Source organism: Mobula hypostoma, chromosome 4 (genome assembly GCF_963921235.1).
Source record: "Mobula hypostoma chromosome 4, sMobHyp1.1, whole genome shotgun sequence".
Lineage (NCBI taxonomy): Eukaryota > Metazoa > Chordata > Chondrichthyes > Myliobatiformes > Myliobatidae > Mobula > Mobula hypostoma.
In genome coordinates, this window is record NC_086100.1 from 88,850,896 (window position 1) to 88,872,359 (window position 21,464).

At 44.6% G+C, this 21,464-nt stretch overlaps 1 protein-coding gene across 1 annotated transcript; it reads left to right on the plus strand.

Annotated features, from left to right (window-relative positions):
* The first annotated feature begins 7,202 nt into the window (after positions 1–7,202).
* Positions 7,203–13,204, plus strand: dusp28 (dual specificity phosphatase 28). The gene is made up of 2 exons (XM_063044989.1): positions 7,203–8,107; positions 12,007–13,204. Exons 1-2 carry the CDS (start codon positions 7,763–7,765, stop codon positions 12,124–12,126), a joined length of 465 nt encoding a protein of 154 aa, XP_062901059.1. The 5' UTR covers positions 7,203–7,762; the 3' UTR covers positions 12,127–13,204.
* The last annotated feature ends 8,260 nt before the right edge of the window (positions 13,205–21,464 follow it).

The window sequence follows — 21,464 nt, forward strand, 5'->3', positions numbered from 1 at the left end:
AGTCTCTCTTGTCATTTTCCTTGCACTTGATTTGTCTGCCTGCACTGTATGTTCTCTGTAACTGTAACACTATATTTTGCATTCTGTTATTGTTTTCCTTGTGTACTACCTTGATGTGTTTACACACGGAACAATCTGCCCGGATGGCATACAACCATTTGTCATGGTCCAGTCCGTGAAATCCGCATTCCAGTTCACGGTCCGGTTCACGGTCCGGTCCATGTTCCTTATTCCAGGTTTTCTGGTTTGCTTCAGTTTCTGTTGAGGCAGCTGATTCTCGTTTGGGCTGGCTTCACAAATACCTTCAGGATTCAGCCTCTGGCTACTGGAGTGTTTCTGTCTGTACCCCCTGTCTGAATCCCTTCCCCTTCCTTCTGCTGCTGTGTCTTGTCTGAAGCCTCACCTCGCCTCATCTGAAGCCTTGCCTCACCTTGCCTCGTCTGCAGCCTTTCCTTGCCTGTAACCCTGCCTGCACCACTGTCAAGTTCCATCGCTGGAGCAAGATAAGGAACTGTCTATTGTTGTTTTGAACTGTCTCTGTGTCCATGCCTTCGCTAGGTAGGTCTGGCTGTCTGCAGCTGCCTTGTGTTAGGAACCGTCTCGTTGTATTCTGCATTCATGTATGAGTCCAGGTCCTACGTCCTGTTTCCAAGGAGGGGTCCTGGCTCTGTGTTCCATGTTCCTGTCGCCCCCTCGACCGAGGCTCTGCGTTCCCGTCGCCCCCTCGACCGAGGCTCTGCGTTCCCGTCGCCCCCTCGACCGGGGCTCTCTGCGTTCCCGTCGCCCCCTCGACCGGGGCTCTGCGTTCCCGTCGCCCCCTCGACCGGGGCTCCTCTGCGTTCCCGTCGCCGCCTCGACCGGGGCTCCTCTGCGTTCCCGTCGCCGCCTCGACCGGGGCTCCTCTGCGTTCCCGTCGCCGCCTCGACCGGGGCTCCTCTGCGTTCCCGTCGCCCCCTCGACCGGGGCTCCTCTGCGTTCCCGTCGCCCCCTCGACCGGGGCTCCTCTGCGTTCCCGTCGCCCCCTCGACCGGGGCTCCTCTGCGTTCCCGTCGCCCCCTCGACCGGGGCTCCTCTGCGTTCCCGTCGCCCCCTCGACCGGGGCTCCTCTGCGTTCCCGTCGCCCCCTCGACCGGGGCTCCTCTGCGTTCCCGTCGCCCCCTCGACCGGGGCTCCTCTGCGTTCCCGTCGCCCCCTCGACCGAGGCTCTGCGTTCCCATCGCCCCCTCGACCAAGTCAAGAGTACGGGGTCTCGTCCAGTCCTAGCCACGTCCAAGAACCTTTTCCTGTCCAAGCCATGGCTTTGTGTTCTTGTCTTGTCCATGTGTCTCGCCCAGCCCGGTGCTGGGGTTCCCTTATCCTGTGCCGGAGGTTCCCTTGTCCTGTCCAGGAGTCTCACATCCAGTCCTGTTGCTTCTCCTCGTCCTGTAGCCATGTCTTGTCCTCACCTAGTTCTGGAGTCCGAGCCCAAGTCAAGTCCCAGGTTCTGGGTCCTAGCCCAGTCTCTGGCTCAGAGTCCATACCCAATCCTCGAAGAAACCCAAGCCATGTCCAGTTCTGAAGCCACGTCATGTCCTTGTCTAGTTCCGGGGCCCGAGCCCGAGTCTAGACTCAGGTTCTGGGTCCTTGTCCAGTCTCTGGCTCGGAGTCCAAGCCCAGGCTGCTAGTTCCAAGTTCCATGTTCTGGTTCTGCTATCCTAGTCAAGTCCTAGCCCAGGCCCTGTATCCTTGTCTGGTCCAAGGCCTGTGTCATGTCCAGTGTCCTTTTCTCCCCACTTCTCTTGCCTAACTCTCGTCCTAGTCCTATTCCTTGTTCTTCAGTGTCTGTGTCTTGCATTTGGGTCCGCTCTCAGTGCCCCCTTATGACACCATTAGCTTTTCACTATATCTAGGTACACATGAGAGTAATAAGCTATCATCCATTAAAATGCTAGCTGCCAACAGAGAAACCCCATGAATTCCATTCCCCATCCTACAGACCCGAAAAGCTCTCTCACTTTCATTTGATTTTTACCTACACAAAAGAGCAGATAGTTAACCTACTAGCACATCTTTGAGATGTGGAAGAAATCTGGAGCACCCAAGGGACGCCAGCACATTGCAGAGTCACAGACAGAAAACAAGCTCCTCGGCCAACTATGCTGAACAAGTGGCCAAACTGACTGAGTTCTTCTTGCCAGCATTTGGCCCATGTCCCTCTAAACACTTTCTATCCATGTAATTGTCCAAATGTCCATGAAATTTCATAATTGTATCTGCCTCCACCACTTCCACTGGCAGCACTACCCTTATACACACCACTCTCTTTGTGATGAAGTTGCCCTTCAGGTCCCTTTTAAATCTTTCCCTCCACAGTTTAAATGTATGTCTTCTAATTTTTGGCTCCCCCACCCTGTGGAAAAGATTGTGGCTATTCACTTTTTCTATGCACCTCATGATTTGATAAACTCTACAAGGTCACCTCGCAGCCTCCTTTGTTCAGTGAAAAAACTTCCTAGCCTATTCAGCCTCCTCTTATAACTCAAAACCTCCACTCTGAGTAAGACTCTTTCTTCCATTTCTCCTATTGTCCACTTTTTTTTATCAGATTCTTTCTTCTCCAGCCGTTGACCTTTCCCACCCACCAGGCTTCACCTATCACCTTCCAGCTAGCCTCTTTCCCCTCACCTACCTTTTTATTCTGGCATCTTCCCCCTTCTTTCTCAGTCCTGAGGAAGGGTCTTGGCTGGAACATGCATAGATGCTGCCTGTCCTGCTGAGTACCTCCAGCATTTTGTGTGTATTGATTTGGATTTCCAGAATCTGCAGACTTTTGTAAGTCTGAGTAACATCATTGTAAATCTTTTTTGCACCCGTTCCAGCTTATTGACATCCAGAATATACGCAATACTCCAAATGTAGCCTTACCAACATCTTCTTCAGTTGTAATGTGGCATCACCACTCCCCTATTCGGTGCCCCCCAATGTCTGATGCCTTCTTCACCTACCTTTGTCACAGGGAGGACACACGAACTCTAATCAGACAGCACCTAAGGTCAGAACCAATCCTGCACCAACTGGTGTGCCACCATGTTACCCTTTCCAAACTGCAAGAAACATTTAGCTTCTTTCCTCTCCTTCAAGTGTTCTTCTTAAACTCCTTTCCAAATGGAAGTCACACACAGAAGGAATTCCATGGATTTCCTTGTCACCAAGATTGAGGGTATCTTCTCCTCTTGCTGATGATACCTCCAAACTTGCACCTTTCTCTGTGTCATTTTCCGTGCCTTCTCAATATCATTGCCAACAAGTTCCATCTCCTGCTACCTCAACCCTAACTCTTGACTCCCCAATTTCTCCTCCAACCCATGGTGATGTTATTATTGTCTGTCACCTTCCACATGATGCTGCTTTCACCCTCAAACCTGCTGCTATTAACCTTCACAAAAATACTGACCCTTCTTGCTCCACATTTGCAAGCTTCCATTCTCCTTCATAGTCATTGATTGTGCTGCATTTTGCCAAAGCCACGCGGATCCTACTCAGAAATGATTGAAGGAGTTTCCACCACTGTGCTTTCTGTGCTGTCACATTACCGGAATGGCCACTAATGCCACCTTGTGGGATTGTACAACAAGCACGTTGTCAGCTCTTCCTTCTCAACTGCTCTACAGCCTTCAGCACGGACAATCAACCTTTGTTCCAGCTGGTTGGGAGCACAATCCCTGGCGCTCCCCCTGTCATTTGAGAACTATCCCTATCCCACACTGTTACCTCTGATATCTGCTGATGAGCTCTGATGGCTCCCTACATTTTCCCAACTACCTTTTAGCAACTAGAAATACAGTTCTATTTTCTACACATTTGCTGCTGACAGCCGACTCTCCCTCCTGATGTCACCAGATTTCCACACAGTTTATCCGATCTATAGTACTAGAAGAGCAAACATTTGGATAGCTGAATGTTGCGAAGACTGAGGTCACCATGGGTTCCTGCTCTACTCTCAGCCATGTCTCCACCCTCCTTCCTGGTACCTGTCAGAAACTGAAACAGACCTTGGTGTTATTTTGGATCATGTAGTGAGAACATTGCTCAGGCCTCCTGTTCCTGTCTCCGTAGCAACCCATATGGTGCCGGCCCTGCCTTGACTCACAAGCCTCTGACAACCTTATCCTTTGCTGCTTATAGATGATTGCAACAGATTTCTCAGTCCCTCCTCATTTCAAACTCAATAAAATCTACAACTCTACTGCCTGATCCAAACTTGCACTGTCCTACCACTCCTGGGTTTAGTAATTGGTTTATTATTTGTTTTCTTTATATATCTTCTTTGCTTAAAAGGTTACGGAAGTTTGACTTATCACCAAACACTCTTTATATATAAAAAAAAACAAACTTCTGCAGATGTTCTGTTGAAAGTGTCCTGACAGATTACATCATAGTCTGGTACAACAATTAGAATGAACAGAAATGTGAGAAGCCGCAGAGTGCTGGACTCTGCCCAACATATCATCAGCACATCCCTCCCCACCACTGGTGGTGTCTACATGAGACACTATCTCAGGAAGGAAACATCCATCATCAAAGATCCCCAACATCTGTGCCATGCCATCTTTTCGCATCTATCATTAGGCGGGAGGTATAGAACCCCGAAGTCTCACACCAACTGGTTCCCTTCAATGGCTGTTTCTTGAACCACCAGACCAAACCTTAATCACTGCTACAGTTTAGTAATACTCTGAACACTCTGATCGCTCTGCGTTATAAGGGACCTTTTTTTTTGTTCTAATTGTGTTTTTTTTCTTGTAAAATGTACATAATTTATGTTTTTCTTGTGAATTCAACTTATGTGATGCTATGTGCCTGTGATACTTTTGCAAGTAAAGTTTTCGTTGCACCTGTGTATACCTGTACTTGTGTACATGACAATTAACTGAATTGGACATTGTCACATGTACAGTAGAAAGATTTTATTTGCATACCGTCCAGCCAGATCATTCCATACTTGCTGGCATACATATCAAGAGGATTCGAGTACAGGAGCAGAGAGGTTCTACTGCAGTTGTACAATGCCTTGGTGAGACCACACCTGGAGTATTGTCTGCAGTTTTAGTCCCCTAATCTGAGGAAAGACATTCTTGCCATAGAGGGAGTACAAAGAAGGTTCACCAGATTGATTCCTGGGATGGCAGGACTTTCATATGATGAAAGATTGGATCGACTAGGCTTATACTTGCTGGAATTTAGAAGATTGAGGGGAGATCTTAATGAAACGTATAAAATTCTAAAGGGATTGGACAGACTAGATGCAGGAAGATTGTTCCCAATGTTGGGGAAGTCCAGAATGAGGGGTCACAGTTTGAGGATAAAGGGGAAGCCTTTTAGGACCGAGATTAGGAAAAACTTCTTCACCCAGAGAGTGGTGAACCTGTGGAATTCTCTGCCACAGGAAACAGTTGAGGCCAGTTCATTGGCTATATTTAAGAGGGAGTTAGATATGGCCCTTGTGGCTACGGGGATCAGGGGGTGTGGAGAGAAGGCAGGTACAGGGTTCTGAGTTGGATGATCAGCCATGATCAAACTGAATGGTGGTGCAAGCTCGAAGAGCCGAATGGCCTACTCCTGCACCTATTTTCTATGTTTCTATGTTTCTCTGTTCCAAGTACATTGAAGTAGGACAAAAGGGTAAAAACATTTCAGAACATGGTGTTAAAGGTTACAGGGAACATGCAGTGTATAAGGACAAATAAAGTGCAAGGGTTATGATGAGGTCGACAGAGAGATCAAGAATTCATCTTCATCAAATAAGAGGTCTGCTCAGGAGTCTTATAAGTGCAATATAGATTCTGTCCTTGAGCCTGCTGGGTACACGTTCTCATTTCAGAAAACACCTACAAATTCGATTACACCCCAAACGATGTAGAGGTTGGGCAAGCTGGTCTTTTATCTTCAGTGAAAGTTTATATGTGCTCAAGGCCCATTGCCTCAAAGTAGGCAGTAGCTCTTGTACATCATTGGGAAGTGCAGTACTCCTTATGCAGACTGGGATTGACAAGCAGAGGGACAGGGAGTCAGCTGGTCAATCATTTGATTGGATCTTTCCTGTGACTGAGGTGTTGAAAAGACCAACAGGTGGAGTGGGGATGGATAAGGACTAGCAATTGGCAGGCAGAAGGGGATCAGTATTCAGTGCTAGGGAGGGGCAGTTGTGTATAAAGATAGTACTTTTAGTGCATGGGGATTGTGAGTTGGATATGGCAAATCAGGAACTGTGGCTGTCTGGAGATCAGGTACTGTTGTGAGGATTGTGTACGAACTACAGGATAAAGGAAATACATTTTATAAACCTCGACAAAGTCACCACTCAGCCTCCTATGCTCAAGAGAGAAAAGTCCTAGCCTATCCAGCCTCTTATAACTCAAATTCTCCAGTCTTAGTAACATTCTTGTAAAACATTTTTGTACCTTTTCCAGATTACTGACACCCTTGCTATAGCAGGTTAACAAGAAGTATGCAACATTTTGGTCACTTGTAACATGGCATCCCCACCCTTGAACGCAATGCCCCGAGTGACGAGGTCAAACATGCCTAATGCCTTCTTCACCATTCTGCCTACCTATGTCACAGGGATAACGCAATTGTTATCCCTGCCATATTGGACAATGTCTCCCATCCACTACATAATGTACTGGTTGGGCACAGGAGTACATTCAGCCAGAGACTCATTCCACCGAGATGCAACACAGAGCGTCATAGGAAGTCATTCCCGTCTGTGGCCATCAAACTTTACAACTCTTCCCTTGGAGGGTCAGACACCCTGAGCCGATAGGCTGGTCCTGGACTTATTTCCTGGCATAATTTACATATTACTATTTAATTATTTATGGTGCAACTGTAACGAAAACCAATTACCCCCGGGATCAATAAAGTATGACTATGACTATTAGACTGGTTCAGGACCATTTCAGCACTAATTTGTGTGCCACCACATTGCCCTTTCAAACTTGCAAAGAAATATCTGGCTACTTTTCTCCCCTTCAAATATTAATCCACTTGCAAAGACCAGGTTGTTCTGAGAGTGCCCAATAACAAGCTCTCCCAGGACAGTGTACTCCAGATCGCTCTGAAATGTCCCACTGTTACACAGTTAATGACATCTTCCTGTGCGGAGGTCCCATCTCTGGTTAAAGGGAAGGATCCAGTCAAATACAGAGAGTGGCATGTAATTAGCTTTTTATTGGAAATGATACTTGTTATTATCGTATAACCCATGATACAGTGAAAAGCTCATCTTGCATATGTTCATACAGATCAATCATTACACAATGCATTGAGGGAGGACAAGGTAAACAAAAATGACAGCACAGAATGAAGTGTAAATGCTACAACGTGTTGTTCAGCTAAACGATAAAGTACAATAAGGCCGGTCTCAGGATTATAAATAAAAGCCATTTTCAGCTGAAGAACATCGAAAAGGAAAGGCAGTAATTTCTCTGTCAATGTGATTTATTGTTTTGCCTGCAAACAGGAGGGGCATTAGGACCTGGTAGAATCCTTCCAAGCCATGACTTCGCCGTAAATATAGCAGCTTCATTACAGACATTCACTTCAGTGGGAGTTCAAGGCAGCCTGCACAGAGAAGCACTTCAAGTGCAAGGAATGCCATTGTTATTTGCGTGTTTGCCCCAACATGGAATGTCGCTGGGACTGAGACCTCCTCCAGGTAGACTCACCCTTCCACAAGGCGTCACTTTTTATTGGTGGAGCTTGTGGACTCTCTCTTCCAATGCTTCATCTGTGCAAGCTCACTGACTCATTGTTCATCAGCAACTCGCGGTCGGCCTGTGATGACAACCTCCTCTTGGGAGAGGGGGTGACATTTTGCATCAATGTGTCAAAGCAGCAGCCCTTCCCGGGGCTGAGGGTGGGCACCCTGCGCATCCCCGTCTTCGACGACCCTGCCGAGAACCTTTACAAGTACTTCGACAGGTGTGCCGATGCCATCGAAGATGCTGGCAGGGCCGGCGGCAGGACCCTGGTGTACTGCAAGAATGGACGCAGCCGCTCAGCGTCCATCTGCATCGCCTACCTCATGAAATGCAGGCACCTCTCTCTCCAAGAAGCGTTCGAGGTGAGTGAAGGAGTGGACAAGCGTCACAGAGTGAGGTCAGCGGGGAATTCCCAACGGATAAGTACATAACTTAAGTGGTTGATCCAGCCCCCTTTATTGTTCCGTCATGAAGGCTAACCGCAGGGCATTCAGCCTCTCACACTCATGCTAATCCTTCAGGTGGGCTATCCAGTTACACAAGATAGTTTCCCCATTCCTTTTCAACTATATATTCAATGGCCAGAGAATCTGTAATTCTACAGTGCAGAGCAGAGTGCAGCACAATTTCAGGCTCTTTGGCTCTCAATATTGTGCCAAACTAATTAAACTAAAGATGCCTAATTGACACTAATCCCTTCTGCTTGCATGTGGCCCACATCCCTCCATCCTCTGCACATTCGCGTGCCTCTCTAAAAGCCTCTTAAATGTCTTTATTTTATCTGCCTCCACCAGCACTCCAGGCACTCTCACTCTCGGAGTGAAAAAGAATCTTGCCCTGCACAGTTCCTGTGAACTTACCCCCTCTCACCTTAAATGCATGCCCTCCAACACTGGGAGAAAGGCACCTGCTGTCTGCTCTCCCAATGCTTATCATATCAGGGCTCCCCTCAGCTCCACCACTCTGAATATAACAGCTAATTTTTCATCCAACTTCTCCTTATAGCATCCTCTCTCTGATCTAGACAGAATCTTAGTGAAACATCTTAATAATTCCATGAATCTATGATCTGCCCATTTGAAAGTTACTGCTGAATACATTTCTGTCCTTTCCAAAAGTGCAATTCTAAATCATAAAATTCGCACAGAAAAAAATCTGCTCATCACTCCCCCTTGGCTCTTTCATTAATTATTTCTTCTGATCTTCCAGCCATTAAAGCCATTTCTTTCCAAGTAATTTATCAGGACCCTGCATGATTATGAATACTTCAGTAAAGTTTGCCTTTAACTTTCTCATTCCAAGGAGAACAATGTTTCTTCTCTCCTGTCTCCGTAAGTCCCTTATACCTAGTTCAACACATGACAGATCCTTTCCCCCATTAACAATTCTCCTCAAGTGTACTGTGCAAAATGTTCAACAGCGATTTATAAAATGTTACCAGACTTACTGGTGAGAAGGCAAGTTCTTATTTTCAGTTGATTTCTTCATACTCTGATATGTACTTGAAAGGAGCCCTCCGAATGAAATGATATGCTTTGGAGATATAACCCAAACAAGTGGTCACAGAATGTGCGCACATGCACACGCACATACAGACATACAGACAGACAGACAGACAGACAGACAGACACACACACACACACACACACACACACACACACACACACAGTAGTCACTGGCTAATGAGTAGAAGTGGAAACTCAGATCTCCTACCCAACCCTGGAGCAGCGCAGTCAATTACAGGGATTGTGGACAATCAGCTTCTGTTGGCTTGTGAATGGTTGCTCTTCCTTCCTGTATCCCTCAAGGATCTAAGCTTGGTGGGTGATTTGATGCAACTATTAAACGCTTTTCATTGTTTCCACAGTGCAGTTTCTTTGACAGGCATTTCAGGAGCAAAGGGATGCAGTTCTAAAGTTGGAAGTTGGAGTTAGGGCACAGTGAAGTTTCTTTCATGTGGAAGTGAAAGTTGCTCTGCCTCCTCTAAAAGAGGGAGTTGCTGGTCAGGTAGGAAACAATAGGCGACATGGAAAAACCCTGGTGAATTGCACTAATGGAATTGATCTGCGAATGGGCATAGAACCAATAGGCCAAGCAACCTCCTCTGCTGTAAGGAATTATGAAATATACAAGCAAATGGGTGCTGGGAACCAACTGGATATAAAATAGAAACCGGTCCTTTAGCCCACCGAGTCTGTGTTAACTATTTATTATCCATTTACCCAAATCCTACGCTGTTCCATTTCATTCCCCTCATGTTCCCATTGACTTCCTGCCGGATTCTACTACTCATCTACACGTATTACAGTTGCCAATTAATTCACCGTGTCTTTGGGTTGTGGGAGAGGAACAATGCATCCAAGGAAACACTGGCTGAACGTGAAAACTCCACACAGACCACACTGATGTTCAGGATTGAAATTGAGTCTCTGCAGTATGAAGCAGGCAAAGGTAGCAAGGGACATGGGGAAAAGGTGAATGGACAGAGATGAGGTACAAACATGTTCTATTTTAAATGAACGCCCGCCAAATAAAAGGGTCTGAATGACCGCTTTCCTACTGAAAGCTCGGTAACATCTGCTGTCTAGGCCTGCTCATGAAGGACGGGTGTTCAAATAAGATGGTAATACAGGAATGAGTTAATGCCAGCCAGAAGTCAGCGTCTTTGAGAAAGTGACACGAAGACGTTAGTAAGGAAAAATAGCAACTGAGGAAATTCTTCCACAACGTAAATGGGACAGCTTCCACAGCAACAGGTTTTGCTTCTGCATTATGGGTAATGGGCAGCTGCCCTTCACTATTTCAGCGTTTAATGCTGTCAGACATGATGTACTTAAGGGATATAATGCTATTAACCAACTAGCTTTTACAGAAATCAATAAGGGCGAGTGATGACCGGTAAAATGTAAAAGTAGGAGGTTGCTCAATTATTCCCATTAAATAAATTAAATCGCTCCTGGGTCTGACCTTTTCTTTCCTTACTGATGATTTATTTTTATGTGCTGCTTTAAACTGTGGTTACTGTGAACATTTCCATTATAGTTAATACAATGCTTTCTTAAAATCTTGGCTTCTTATTGACTGATACGTAAATAAATCCTTTGCCTTGATTAAATGTGGCAAAACAAACATTGAGAAAGCCGAAATATTGTTTTCTCTCATACTCTAAGAACAGATTGCTTGATATAAGAACATAACATAAGAAATAGGAGCAGGAGTAGGCTCCAGTAGGAAGAAGATGTAGGCCAGTGTTAAACTGTGGGGGTGAAGAGCCACTGAGGACAGGTCATTCCTGTTTCAGGTGAAATCATTCGTACTTTCTCTTTGGTTCCAAGCCTTACTTTGCATTATAAGCTTACACAAAACTCTAGCCATTGATAAAAATGAGCATGGCTTTGGAACATTCTGTCATCATTCCCCTGAAATCTCATCTCCCAGCTTCATGTTCAATTTATCTGTTTATCCCAAACTGATGAGCTACCAAGTCCCTATCTCCCCCTTACAACCCACTAAACAATAGATTGAAATTGATGGAAGAGCTGTAAGAAGGTTGAAGCACAACCCATTCCTAGTAAAATTAAACCCTTTTCTTTTTACTAATATAGTCAGCTTTCTAATGCAAACAGAGGCAAACAAAGCAGGAAGTGACAAAGTTCAAAGTAAATTTATTATCAAAGTACATATATGTTACCATATCCAATCTTGAGATTAATTTTCTTGCGGACATAACACATCAACCTAGACATCAACTTTGGACTGCTTCAGCCAGTGTGCAAAAGACAACAAACTGCACAATACAAAAAGAAAGAACTAATAATAATAATAAATAAATAAGCAATAAATATCAAGAACATGAGATGAAGAGTGATCCCATAGTTTGTGGGAACATTTCAAGTGAAGTTCAGTAAAGTTATCCTCTTTGGTTCAAGAGCCTGATAGTGAGTCCTGAGGTTCCTGTACCTTCTTCCTGATGGCAGCAGTGAGGAGAGAGCATGTCCTGGGTGGTGGGGGTCCCTGATGATAGACGCAGCCTTTCATGTAGAAGTGCTCAATAGTGGGGCGGGTTTACCTGAGATGGACTGGGCCATATCCACTACTTTTTGTAGGAATTCTGGGTAAAGAAAATGCCAAAGGATATGCAGATAATCCCAGGCAGAAACTGAAAATCAAACAATCCAGATGCCTTCCTGGTTGTAAAATCTCTGTTACTTTCCAGTTGAGCTAACTTACTTAGCTGTGTTTCTGTATTTTATTTTTGCAGCATTTGAAATCAGTAAGGCCATCTGTGGAGCCCAACGAAGGCTTCTGGGCCCAACTTCAAAGGTATGAAAGTGAGCTTCAGTCCAGGCAGAGTGGGACTATTTCTTCAGCCAATGGATGAATACTTCAAGAAAGACTCCTGTCCCTGAATTGAGATAGTTACTTTGAGATCTGCTTTACTGATATTGCAAGTGTAAATTCCCAATACTGCAAGTAGTCAATTATGAAGCCTTATTTTGTTCACAGGTTCACTGAAAAAATATTTGTTATTAAGATTGTACCTGGTCACAGTGAGTCATGATATTGTGGTTCTACCATTGCTTGTGGTTAGGTTTTAACACCCTGTGCCATTGCAGAACTATTGAAATGGAACATATTTGTTGTTGAAAAGTTTGACCAAAGGACTTGTCGTGACAAGGTTGTAGAGCAAGAGAACCAATGTATTTTTTTTAAGCCACTCATGTGAACCTGCATGAAAGAATGGTTTTCTTAGCAACAATTTGTAATGGTTCATTAATTATGAAATTAAACTCAGGAAACACCTATTGTTACTTCAAGCTTCCAATTTTTAAGTCTCTTCTTACAACCTTTCTTGCCTCTTTGCATTTGACACATGTTAGTTGGTAGCAATGGTATCTGAAGATTTTAATATGCAGTACTCGAATCTTTTCCTGATTTATACGTTAAGTCATGTGTTATTTGCTCTTTAACTCACAATCTTCTCAAACATTTGTCTCCCTAACCAGGTGTTCTCCATATTTTCTTCATGAGTCCATAACCATTTACCACTCACTCATTGTATTAATAAATTATTGCCTACTGATCTGATTTCTGGCAAATTTTACCAGTTTCCAGCTTATGTACCTTGGCCTTTAGTTGAATTCCACAAACTAACATTCCCTTGCTTTCCCATTGAGGAAATGGTAATATTACTAAAGGTCACTCCATCATTTCTACTGTGTCCAAAGTTGTAAATGTCATTCTAGAATGATACAAAGTTACAGCTCAGAAGGCCATTGACCTACCCTATTCATGCTAGCTCTTTAGTATGGCTGTCTAAATAATCCTGTCTGCTTTAACTTTTAGCTTTGCAATTTTCTCTCCTTTAAGTATTTATTGACTTAAAAAGATTTAAAAAATCTTTTAGGCAATGTGTTCTACTGATATTAACTCCATGTGTGAGTAAAGTTTCCTCATCTTTTGTTTTTTTCTTTGCTAATTAAATCTGTTCTCTACTCTCTGATCTGTCTGGTAATGGAAATATTATTTTCTCCGCTAAAGCTATTCTTAGCCTTATAATATTTTTTTCTGTGTTCCCTAAGGAGAAGAACCTCACCTTTGCTACTTTTTCCACATTACTTATGTACATTCCTTATAGGTGGTTCAGTTGCAGCAAATGTCCACTGCACTCTCTTCAATGCTTTGAGATCATTCACAACTGGTGGTGCCCTGAAAAGATCTCAATTTTGGCAGAGTTCTGAATAAGAGGGACTTCCAAAATACAACCTCAAAAACTAGTCAACAAGCAGAACCGGATCCATTTCTTCACATAAATTAGTATTCAGTTGGCTTTTAAGTGGAGGCTCAGGAGAATAGATTTAGACAGCTTTATAAATAATACAAAAGTCTAAGAGTATGCTGACCTATATCACAATGGAAGCTTTTAGCAGGTTAGTATTGGCCTCCATTGTTTAAGAAATGATATACTGTACTCCCATTGGAGGCAATGAAGAGAACTTTAACCGGAAAGAAGAGTCTAGTGTATGAAAAAGCCCGAGTAAGTCAGGTCCACACTCATTGAAGATCAGGGAAATGAGAGATGATCTTTTCGAAACATATGAGATTCTGATGGGGACTGACAGGGTAGAATTTGAGAGAATGTTTTCCTGGAATGGAGAGGCACAATTCCACCCATGCCAGATAAGAGGATGGTGGATTTCTTCTCTTGAAGAGTCAAGGCTCTTTGGAAATCTGTACCCCAGAGAACCATTGATGCTATCAGAAGTTGAGACTGACAGGTATTTGAAATGCATGAAAATCGAAGAACATGGGGGTGTGTGGGGGAGTGAGAGAAAGTAGTATTGAGGCCAAGGCTGGATCACCTATTATCATATTGCATGGCAGAGCGGGCACATACTCCTGTTCCTAATGTTCTTATCTGCAAATTGAAGCTCTTTTGACAAAGTCATGGTTACCAGTTTGTGATCTCATCTTTAGCAAGCATGGAGAAGCTTCACAATAAGTCAGAGGACCACCAGAGGACCACCTGTCCAGAAAGGGATGTTTTCTGCTCTTTAGAAGGAATTTCATAGGACAAGGAGGTATCTGCTTTATGAAATGTGGGTGGTCCAGTGGTCAGCTTATTGAGACACTGCCCTACAGCTCCAGAGACATGGGCTCAATGCTGACCCCAGGTGCCGCTGTGTGAAGTTTACACGTTCTCCTTATGACCATGTGGTTTCTCCTAGGTACTCTACGAGAGGTGATTGATAAGTTTGTGGCCTAAGGTAGAAGGAATCAATTTTAGAAAACCTAGCACTTTTATTTTTCCTGCATTTACACACTTAGTCCAGCGGTTGTGGAGCATACGGATCCCTTCTTTATAGAAGTTGGCGTCTTGGACCTCCAGAAGTGGTCCACAATAGGAGTGATTGATAAGTTTGTGGCCTAAAGTAGAAGAAGATGAATTATTAACCTCAAACTTTCTGCATTTTCACTCAAAGAGTTGAACTGCACATGCATGTAATGAGAGCTGTATAACTCATCTCTTTCTACCTTAGGCCACGAACTTATCAATCGCCCCTGCTGTGGACCACCTGGAGGTCCAAGACGCTCTCGTTACATGCACATGCAGTTCAACTCTTTGAGTGATTATGCAGAAAGTTTGAAGTTAATAACTCATCCTCTTCTACCTTAGGCCACAAACTTATCAATCACCCCTGCTGTGGACCACTTCTACAAAGAAGGGATCGGTATGCTTCACGACCACTGGTCTAAGTGTGTACATGTAGGAGGGGACTACGTTGAAAAATAAATGTGCTAGGTTTTCTAAAATTGACTTCTTCTTCATTAGGCCACGAACTTATCAATCACCCCTCGTAGTTTCTACACAAATCCCAAAGACACACAGCTTGGTAGATTAGTTATCTGCTGTATGCTGCTCAAGTGTGGGGTTAATATACAATTACTGTAAATGGAAGGTTGAAGGTTGCTATTGATTTGGTGGGCTGAAGGGCCTGTTCCTGCATCATTTCTTTCTACGTCTGTGAAACTCAGATCTTCTGGCCCACTCTCGTCATCTACCACGCTTAGTGGCATTACTCCCCACAGCCCCCATTGTGGGCTATTGTTGGATGGCATCCTATGAGAAGAAGAGTTGATCAGCAGGCAGGAACATGGTGCCACTGGGCACATGTCAGTTCGGCATCATTAATATTGAGCTTGTTTGGCACTGAATTGGAAGTTTGCTGTTGAAGGTCTGCAATGTGAGGGCATTGTGGAAACGTGGTTAGTAGGTGGCATAGTCTCATACAAAGAGAGAATGTAGAATGTGAGTTTGATCCGTGGGCACAACCTGTGTGTTGCATTTCACCGGCTATTTTCCTGAATAATCAAACATTCAGAAGAGTTACAAATAGGGATTCAGAACTGCAGCTTTGTTAACATGAGGCAGATCAAGTTAACCGTCTGCCATGACTTTGCCCTACACAGAATGCAGTGCTCAATGTCATTGGTTTGATTGGCTATTTTTAGGAGATGAAGGGCCTGTGCCAAATACCTCATGATCCCACCGGCCGAGCCAAATGCAGCAACGAAGCGATCACAGCATGTTTGGCCATGGGCCCTTCCTCTTCCAAAAATAATCCATCCAGCCAACTCCATGGGGCTCTGTAAAGATCCCAGCACAAAAATCTTCTTGGCAGTGTTTTGAATCCTTTATGGCCAGATAATCACAACGTCATTCTCGGGTTAATATAAAATGTCTGTCGTGCATACAGCCTTCCTCACCACTGACAGTTTCTACAGGAAGTGTTCCCTCAAGAAGGTGGCATCTAGCATCAAGGATCCCCACCATGGCTCAGGTGTTCATCTCGCTCATATGGACAGGCAGGAAATATAGTAGTCTGACGTTCCACACCACCAGCTACAGGAACAGCTGCTTTCCTACCGCCAACAGGTTCACGAACAAACCTGCACAACCTAACCCTACCTCAGCAATGGAGCACGACAGACCATCTCTTGCCCCACCATGGACATATCTCTCTTTATTTTGCACAAGTGTCTTGTTTAGCACAGTTCTTTTGTTCTCGGTCTGGTATAACTTATGGATAATTCAGGTATAACTTATGTTCTGTGTGCTGTTGTTTGAATCTACATGCCTGTGATGCTGCTGAAAGCTGTTTTCTCATTGCACCCGGTCATCACCACACCTGCACATATGACAATAAATCCAGCGATCTGAAATTGTCGGTGCCCTCAACCAGCCGTCTGAAAACAACAGCTGTGCGGCCGCATTCATCATCACCAGTAGTGGCCTGGGTTAGGGATTGGTTTGCCCTCTTGTCTCAGCAGATTGACTGCACATTTTACTCTGTGTCCTGCTTGCCCTTTCAGCAGTGGTAGGGCTGGCTTCAGAGCTATGCACGATGCATCGTCTCTGTTAGAAACATCGCTCCTCAGGGGAATGTGCGTAAGTCAGCAGGCTCTTTTGAAACTCTAGGACGTCCTTGGCTGTCTGATCTGTTGCTGCTCACTGAGTTTCAGCAATAAGGCAGACTGACACTGACTGTACTAGGTCCTAATCAGTGCAGGGTTTTCACTAGCTTAACTGAGCAGCAATGTAATATTAGTTATCTGCTGGCGTAAGTTCACCACTCAGCCCCCAACCCAGGCTGTTATTGACAATGATAGCTACTTTGCCATCTTTCCAGGGCTTGTGGGTGACTACACCAACATTGTATATGACCCTGGCGATGATGACGGTATGAGCACCTGTCCATAATTGATTCATCACACCACCAGGAAGACACACTTCCTGTCACATTCAGGACTCAATGACAGGCCCTGTTTTTAGGAGGGGCAGAACAAATGCAGACAGTGAACCAGTGCTTAGATACCGTGTTAGCAACTTTATTTCTGGGGCTTTTACCTGATTTCAGAAGACTGATCCAAAGCTCTATTTGGCTGGCAAATCTCAGGAATGTGTCAGTAATCTCACTCTGGGAACGCAATGCAAAAGAGCAATGAGTATTTACCCGCAATGTTTCTGGTAGAAGCAGTTTTGTAACCATATTGCTGAGGAAGGAATTATTGGCTTAAGTTACTAAACTAGCAACTAGATTTCTAGACTGGAGATACAAGAGCAAATCCAAGTGTGGCAGATGGCAAAATTAAATTCAAACGATTACATGAATTTGGAACTAATACTATGCTCAGTAAAATGACATGGATTAAAAACCCATCTATGACTTTCTTTCCTGGAAGGAAACTTACCACACTTCTCCTGTTTGTCCCATATGTGACTCCAGGACTACTATATGTTTGACTCGCAACTGTTCCCTCAGTTCAGAGGCAATTAGGGATGGCTAATAAATGTTGGTATTGTCAGCAAAGGCCATATCCTGTTAAATAAAAATAAAACCTGCACTCTGCTGTGTTACAAGGTGTTAAAGCTTGAACTTTGCAGATGGGAATGGACTGAACACTGATCCATTTTGTACAACTGACATGCCAACTCTGATTGAATGATTCATCTGTCATGGTCCGGATTGGGGTCCCTTTAAATTTACTTTGTTTATGTTACGATCCAGACCGTGGACTCCCTGTTTCCCTTTGGTTCACTGTTTTCCCATGTCCCTTGGGCTTGGTGATTGGAGGCAATTTACTCTCGGCTGTACCGGCAGTTTATAAGTCTCTGGCTTTCAGCCGTTCGGCGCGAGAGCGTCAACAAAGTCACCCTAGCTACTGCGAGCCAATGTCATCCGGCCAGAGCAAGCCTAGTCTCCTCCCTAAGCAAGTTCCAGCAAGCCACCTTCCCTTGTCAGTACGGATCAGTCAAAGTTAACCCGCTGTGGTGAGCCAAGAGCTCGCCGCAGCTTGGAGCGTACTTGAGCCCAATTATAGTTCTGTCCATCGTTGTGTGGTCTCCGTATCCATGTCGTGCATCTAAAAGAGGTCCCGGCCCTGTACCCTGGAAGGGTGCTGACCCTGTGTCAAGAAGAGTCCCGACTCTGTCCTGTGTCTAAGGAGGATTCCTGGCTCAGCGTTTTATGTCTTATGTCTGAGTCTGCCCTGTAAATAAAAAGATTTCCTGGCTCCGGCGGCTCCAGGTACCAAGTCCTGACCCTGGCAGCCCCAAGTAATGAGTCCTGGCCCTGGCGGCCCCAAGTACCAAGTCCTAGCCCCAGCGGTCTGTGATTCTGAGCCCTAGCCCAGACCCTTAGTCCCAGCCTGGTCCAAGGCCTGAGTCCTCGTCCAGTACGCTATTCCTGCTTCTGTTTTGCTCTCCTTGCAACGAGCATAGTGTTTTTGTGTCTTGCATTTGGGTCCACCCTTGCTCCCAGCACCCCACTTCATGACGTCATCAGAATGTTTGTTGCCTCTGTCCTTGGCCAATCTCATACCAGTTGGAAAGCCAATAGGCTCTTTTGTACACAAGTAGATAACTGTTGTTCAAAAAGTGTTTCATCCATATCCAGTGATTTCATAAATAACACACATAAAAGTGCCTGAAGAAAATGGAAACATAGTATTTTTATTCATGATTCCACTTGTTATCTGTTGTCAGTATATGAGCTCAGATGATGACCTTGGAAAGTTAATAGCCCTAATAATTGATGGAAACAAAGCTTTTGCACATATATGTGAGTCACCATTTACAGTCTTGTAATTGCTTCTGACTATTAGATGCTTTACATACTACCTGGTATGAAAGTGCATTGTAGAAGCAACAGCTCTGACTCAGTGCATACCCTTTCATTCCAAAGTCACACTGTTAGCTCTGAGATGCAGTAACTCCCATGCAGTATGGAGCGAGTGCCCATAGCCAGTATTTGTGTATCTGATAAAGTAATAGACCAAGTACACTTCTACCCTCTTACAAGCCACTAATTCTCAGCAGTAGGTTGTTTGCCCACGCATTCTGGCTGATATTTATCCTCCTCATCCAATATCATGAATGAATTTTCATATTATTGTGCAGGAACATTTGCACCAGGCTGCTCTCAAGATTTCTACTATCACATTTGTGATAGTACTTCAAAAATGTTTCATTGTTTGGACATCTGCTTTGGGAAGCCATGTGATTATGAAAGTTGCTGTAAGAATGCACCTTCTTTCTTTCTCCAAGTGGGAACACTTCTGAAGCATGAAGTGGTAGCAAGTGCAGAAATGGTCGTGGGTGTACATTGGAACATTCAAAGTATGTGGTTATTTGCCTTTTGAGCCTCAACTAGTGTTCATTTAGATTATGACTACTGCTCTACTGCTACACTGGATTACTCTAGGCTTCAAAACATATGGGGTCCATATTCTTGTCCTCACATTGGCAATGGATCATTGGCAGAGCACAACCTCCATCTGCCGATGACCTTTGCTCACATATTAAACTGGTATTCTTACATATGTCAAGCAGATTCAAGTAGCACAGAGGTATTTGTTTGCACAGAGATGATGCAAGTGTTGTTCCGTCTAGCCAAACTGTGTTCCCAGAAGGTCATTGGTAAACATTTTGAAAATGGATCGGTTTTTAAGAGCAATAATCCAACTCTGTCCATGTGGAAGTTACACTATATCTAAACCAGCAAACCAAACCCCCACCATCACCACCCTCTCTGCAATGACCTTACACCTTCCAGGATGCAGGCAGCAGTAAGCGGGCGGGGTCCGAGGAAAGACATGTGAAGAAACAGAACGGCTGCAGAGAGTGGTGAGTACAGCTAGTCCATCATGGACACAGCTCTCCCCACCATTGACAGCATCTACATGAGTCACTGCTTCAAGAGGCAGATCTATCATCAAGAATACCCACCATCTGTCTCGGGTTCTCGGTTCACTGCTGCTATTGGGCACGAGGTGCAGAAGTCTGAAGTCCCACACCACCAGGTTCAGGAACAGCTACTTTCCTACAACCAACAAATTCTTAATCCAAACTGTATAATCCTAATCTTACTGCAGCAATGGAACCTTAGGGATCACCAAATACAGTACCATGGACTTGTCTCTGATTGTGTTTATTAAATTGATGTCTTGTCTTGCACTGTCTTTATTTTATGGTCTTGCAAAATTTATGGAAAAGAATAAACAGTTGACGTTTCAGGCCGAGACACTTGTTCAGGACTGGAAAGGAAGGGCGGGGGGGGGGGGGGGGAGCTAGAATAAGAAGGTGGGGGAGGGGTGAAGTAAAGAGCTGGGAAGTTGATTGGTGAAAGAGATAAAGGGTTGGAGAAGCGGGAATCTGATAGGAGAGGACAGAAGGCCATGGAAGAAAGGGGGAGGAGCACCAGAGGAAGGTGATGGGAAGGTAAGCTGATAAACAGAGAGAGGGAAACAGGAGTAGGGAGTGGTGAAAGAGAGGGAGGGGTCAGAGGGAGCTAATGGCAGGTAAGGAGATAAGCTGAGAGAGGGGGCTCTTCCCCCTTCCTTTTCTTCCATGGTCTCCTGTCCTCTCCTATCAGATTCTCCTTTCTCCAACTCATTTTCTCTTTATCAACTTCTCAGATTTTTACTTCAACCCTCCCATTTCCCGGTTTCACCTATCACCAGCCACCTTGTACATCTTTTCCCCTTTCTCTACCTTTCACTCTGACTTCTTCCCTTCCTTCCCAGTCCTGAAGAAGGATCTCAGCCCAAACCGTTGACTCTTTACTCTTTTCCATCAATGCTGCCTGTCTTGGCCTGCTGAGTTCCTCCAGCATTTTACGTGTGTTGCTTTAGATTTCCAGCATCTGTAGATCTTCTTGTGTTTACAAAATTTATGTTCAGTTTATATTCCGTGTGCTGTTCTTGGAATCTATGTTCTTGTGAAGCTGCTGCAAGTAAGTAGGCTCAACGACAGACTGCTCGAAAAAGCCACCTCTTAGGCATTCAACAAACTCACTCTCTTGAGATCCATTACCAACCTAATTTTTGCAACCGATCTGCATGTTAAAATCTCCCATGACTACCGTAATATTGCCCTTTTGACTCACCTTTTCTATTTCCTGTTGTAACCTGTGGTCCACCTCAGACACTGTTGGGAGGCCTGTATATAACTGCCATCAACGTCCTTTTACACTTGCAGTTTCTTAACTCAACCCACAAAGATTCAACATCTTCTGATCCTATGTCACATCTTTCTACTGATTTATGCCATTCATTACCAGTAGAGCCACACCACCCCCTCTGCCTACCTTCCTATCCCTCTGATACAACATATAGCCTTGGACATTCAGTTCCCAAGTACAACTAACCTTCAGCCAC

What these genes read in the sequence shown, in the direction of transcription:
- dusp28 (XM_063044989.1), top strand. Translation starts at nt 7,763, where the DNA reads ATGCTTCATCTGTGCAAGCTCACTGACTCATTGTTCATCAGCAACTCG. An exon ending in CTCTCCAAGAAGCGTTCGAG is followed by an intron (nt 8,108 to 12,006) that starts GTGAGTGAAGGA and finishes TTATTTTTGCAG; the next exon opens with CATTTGAAATCAGTAAGGCC.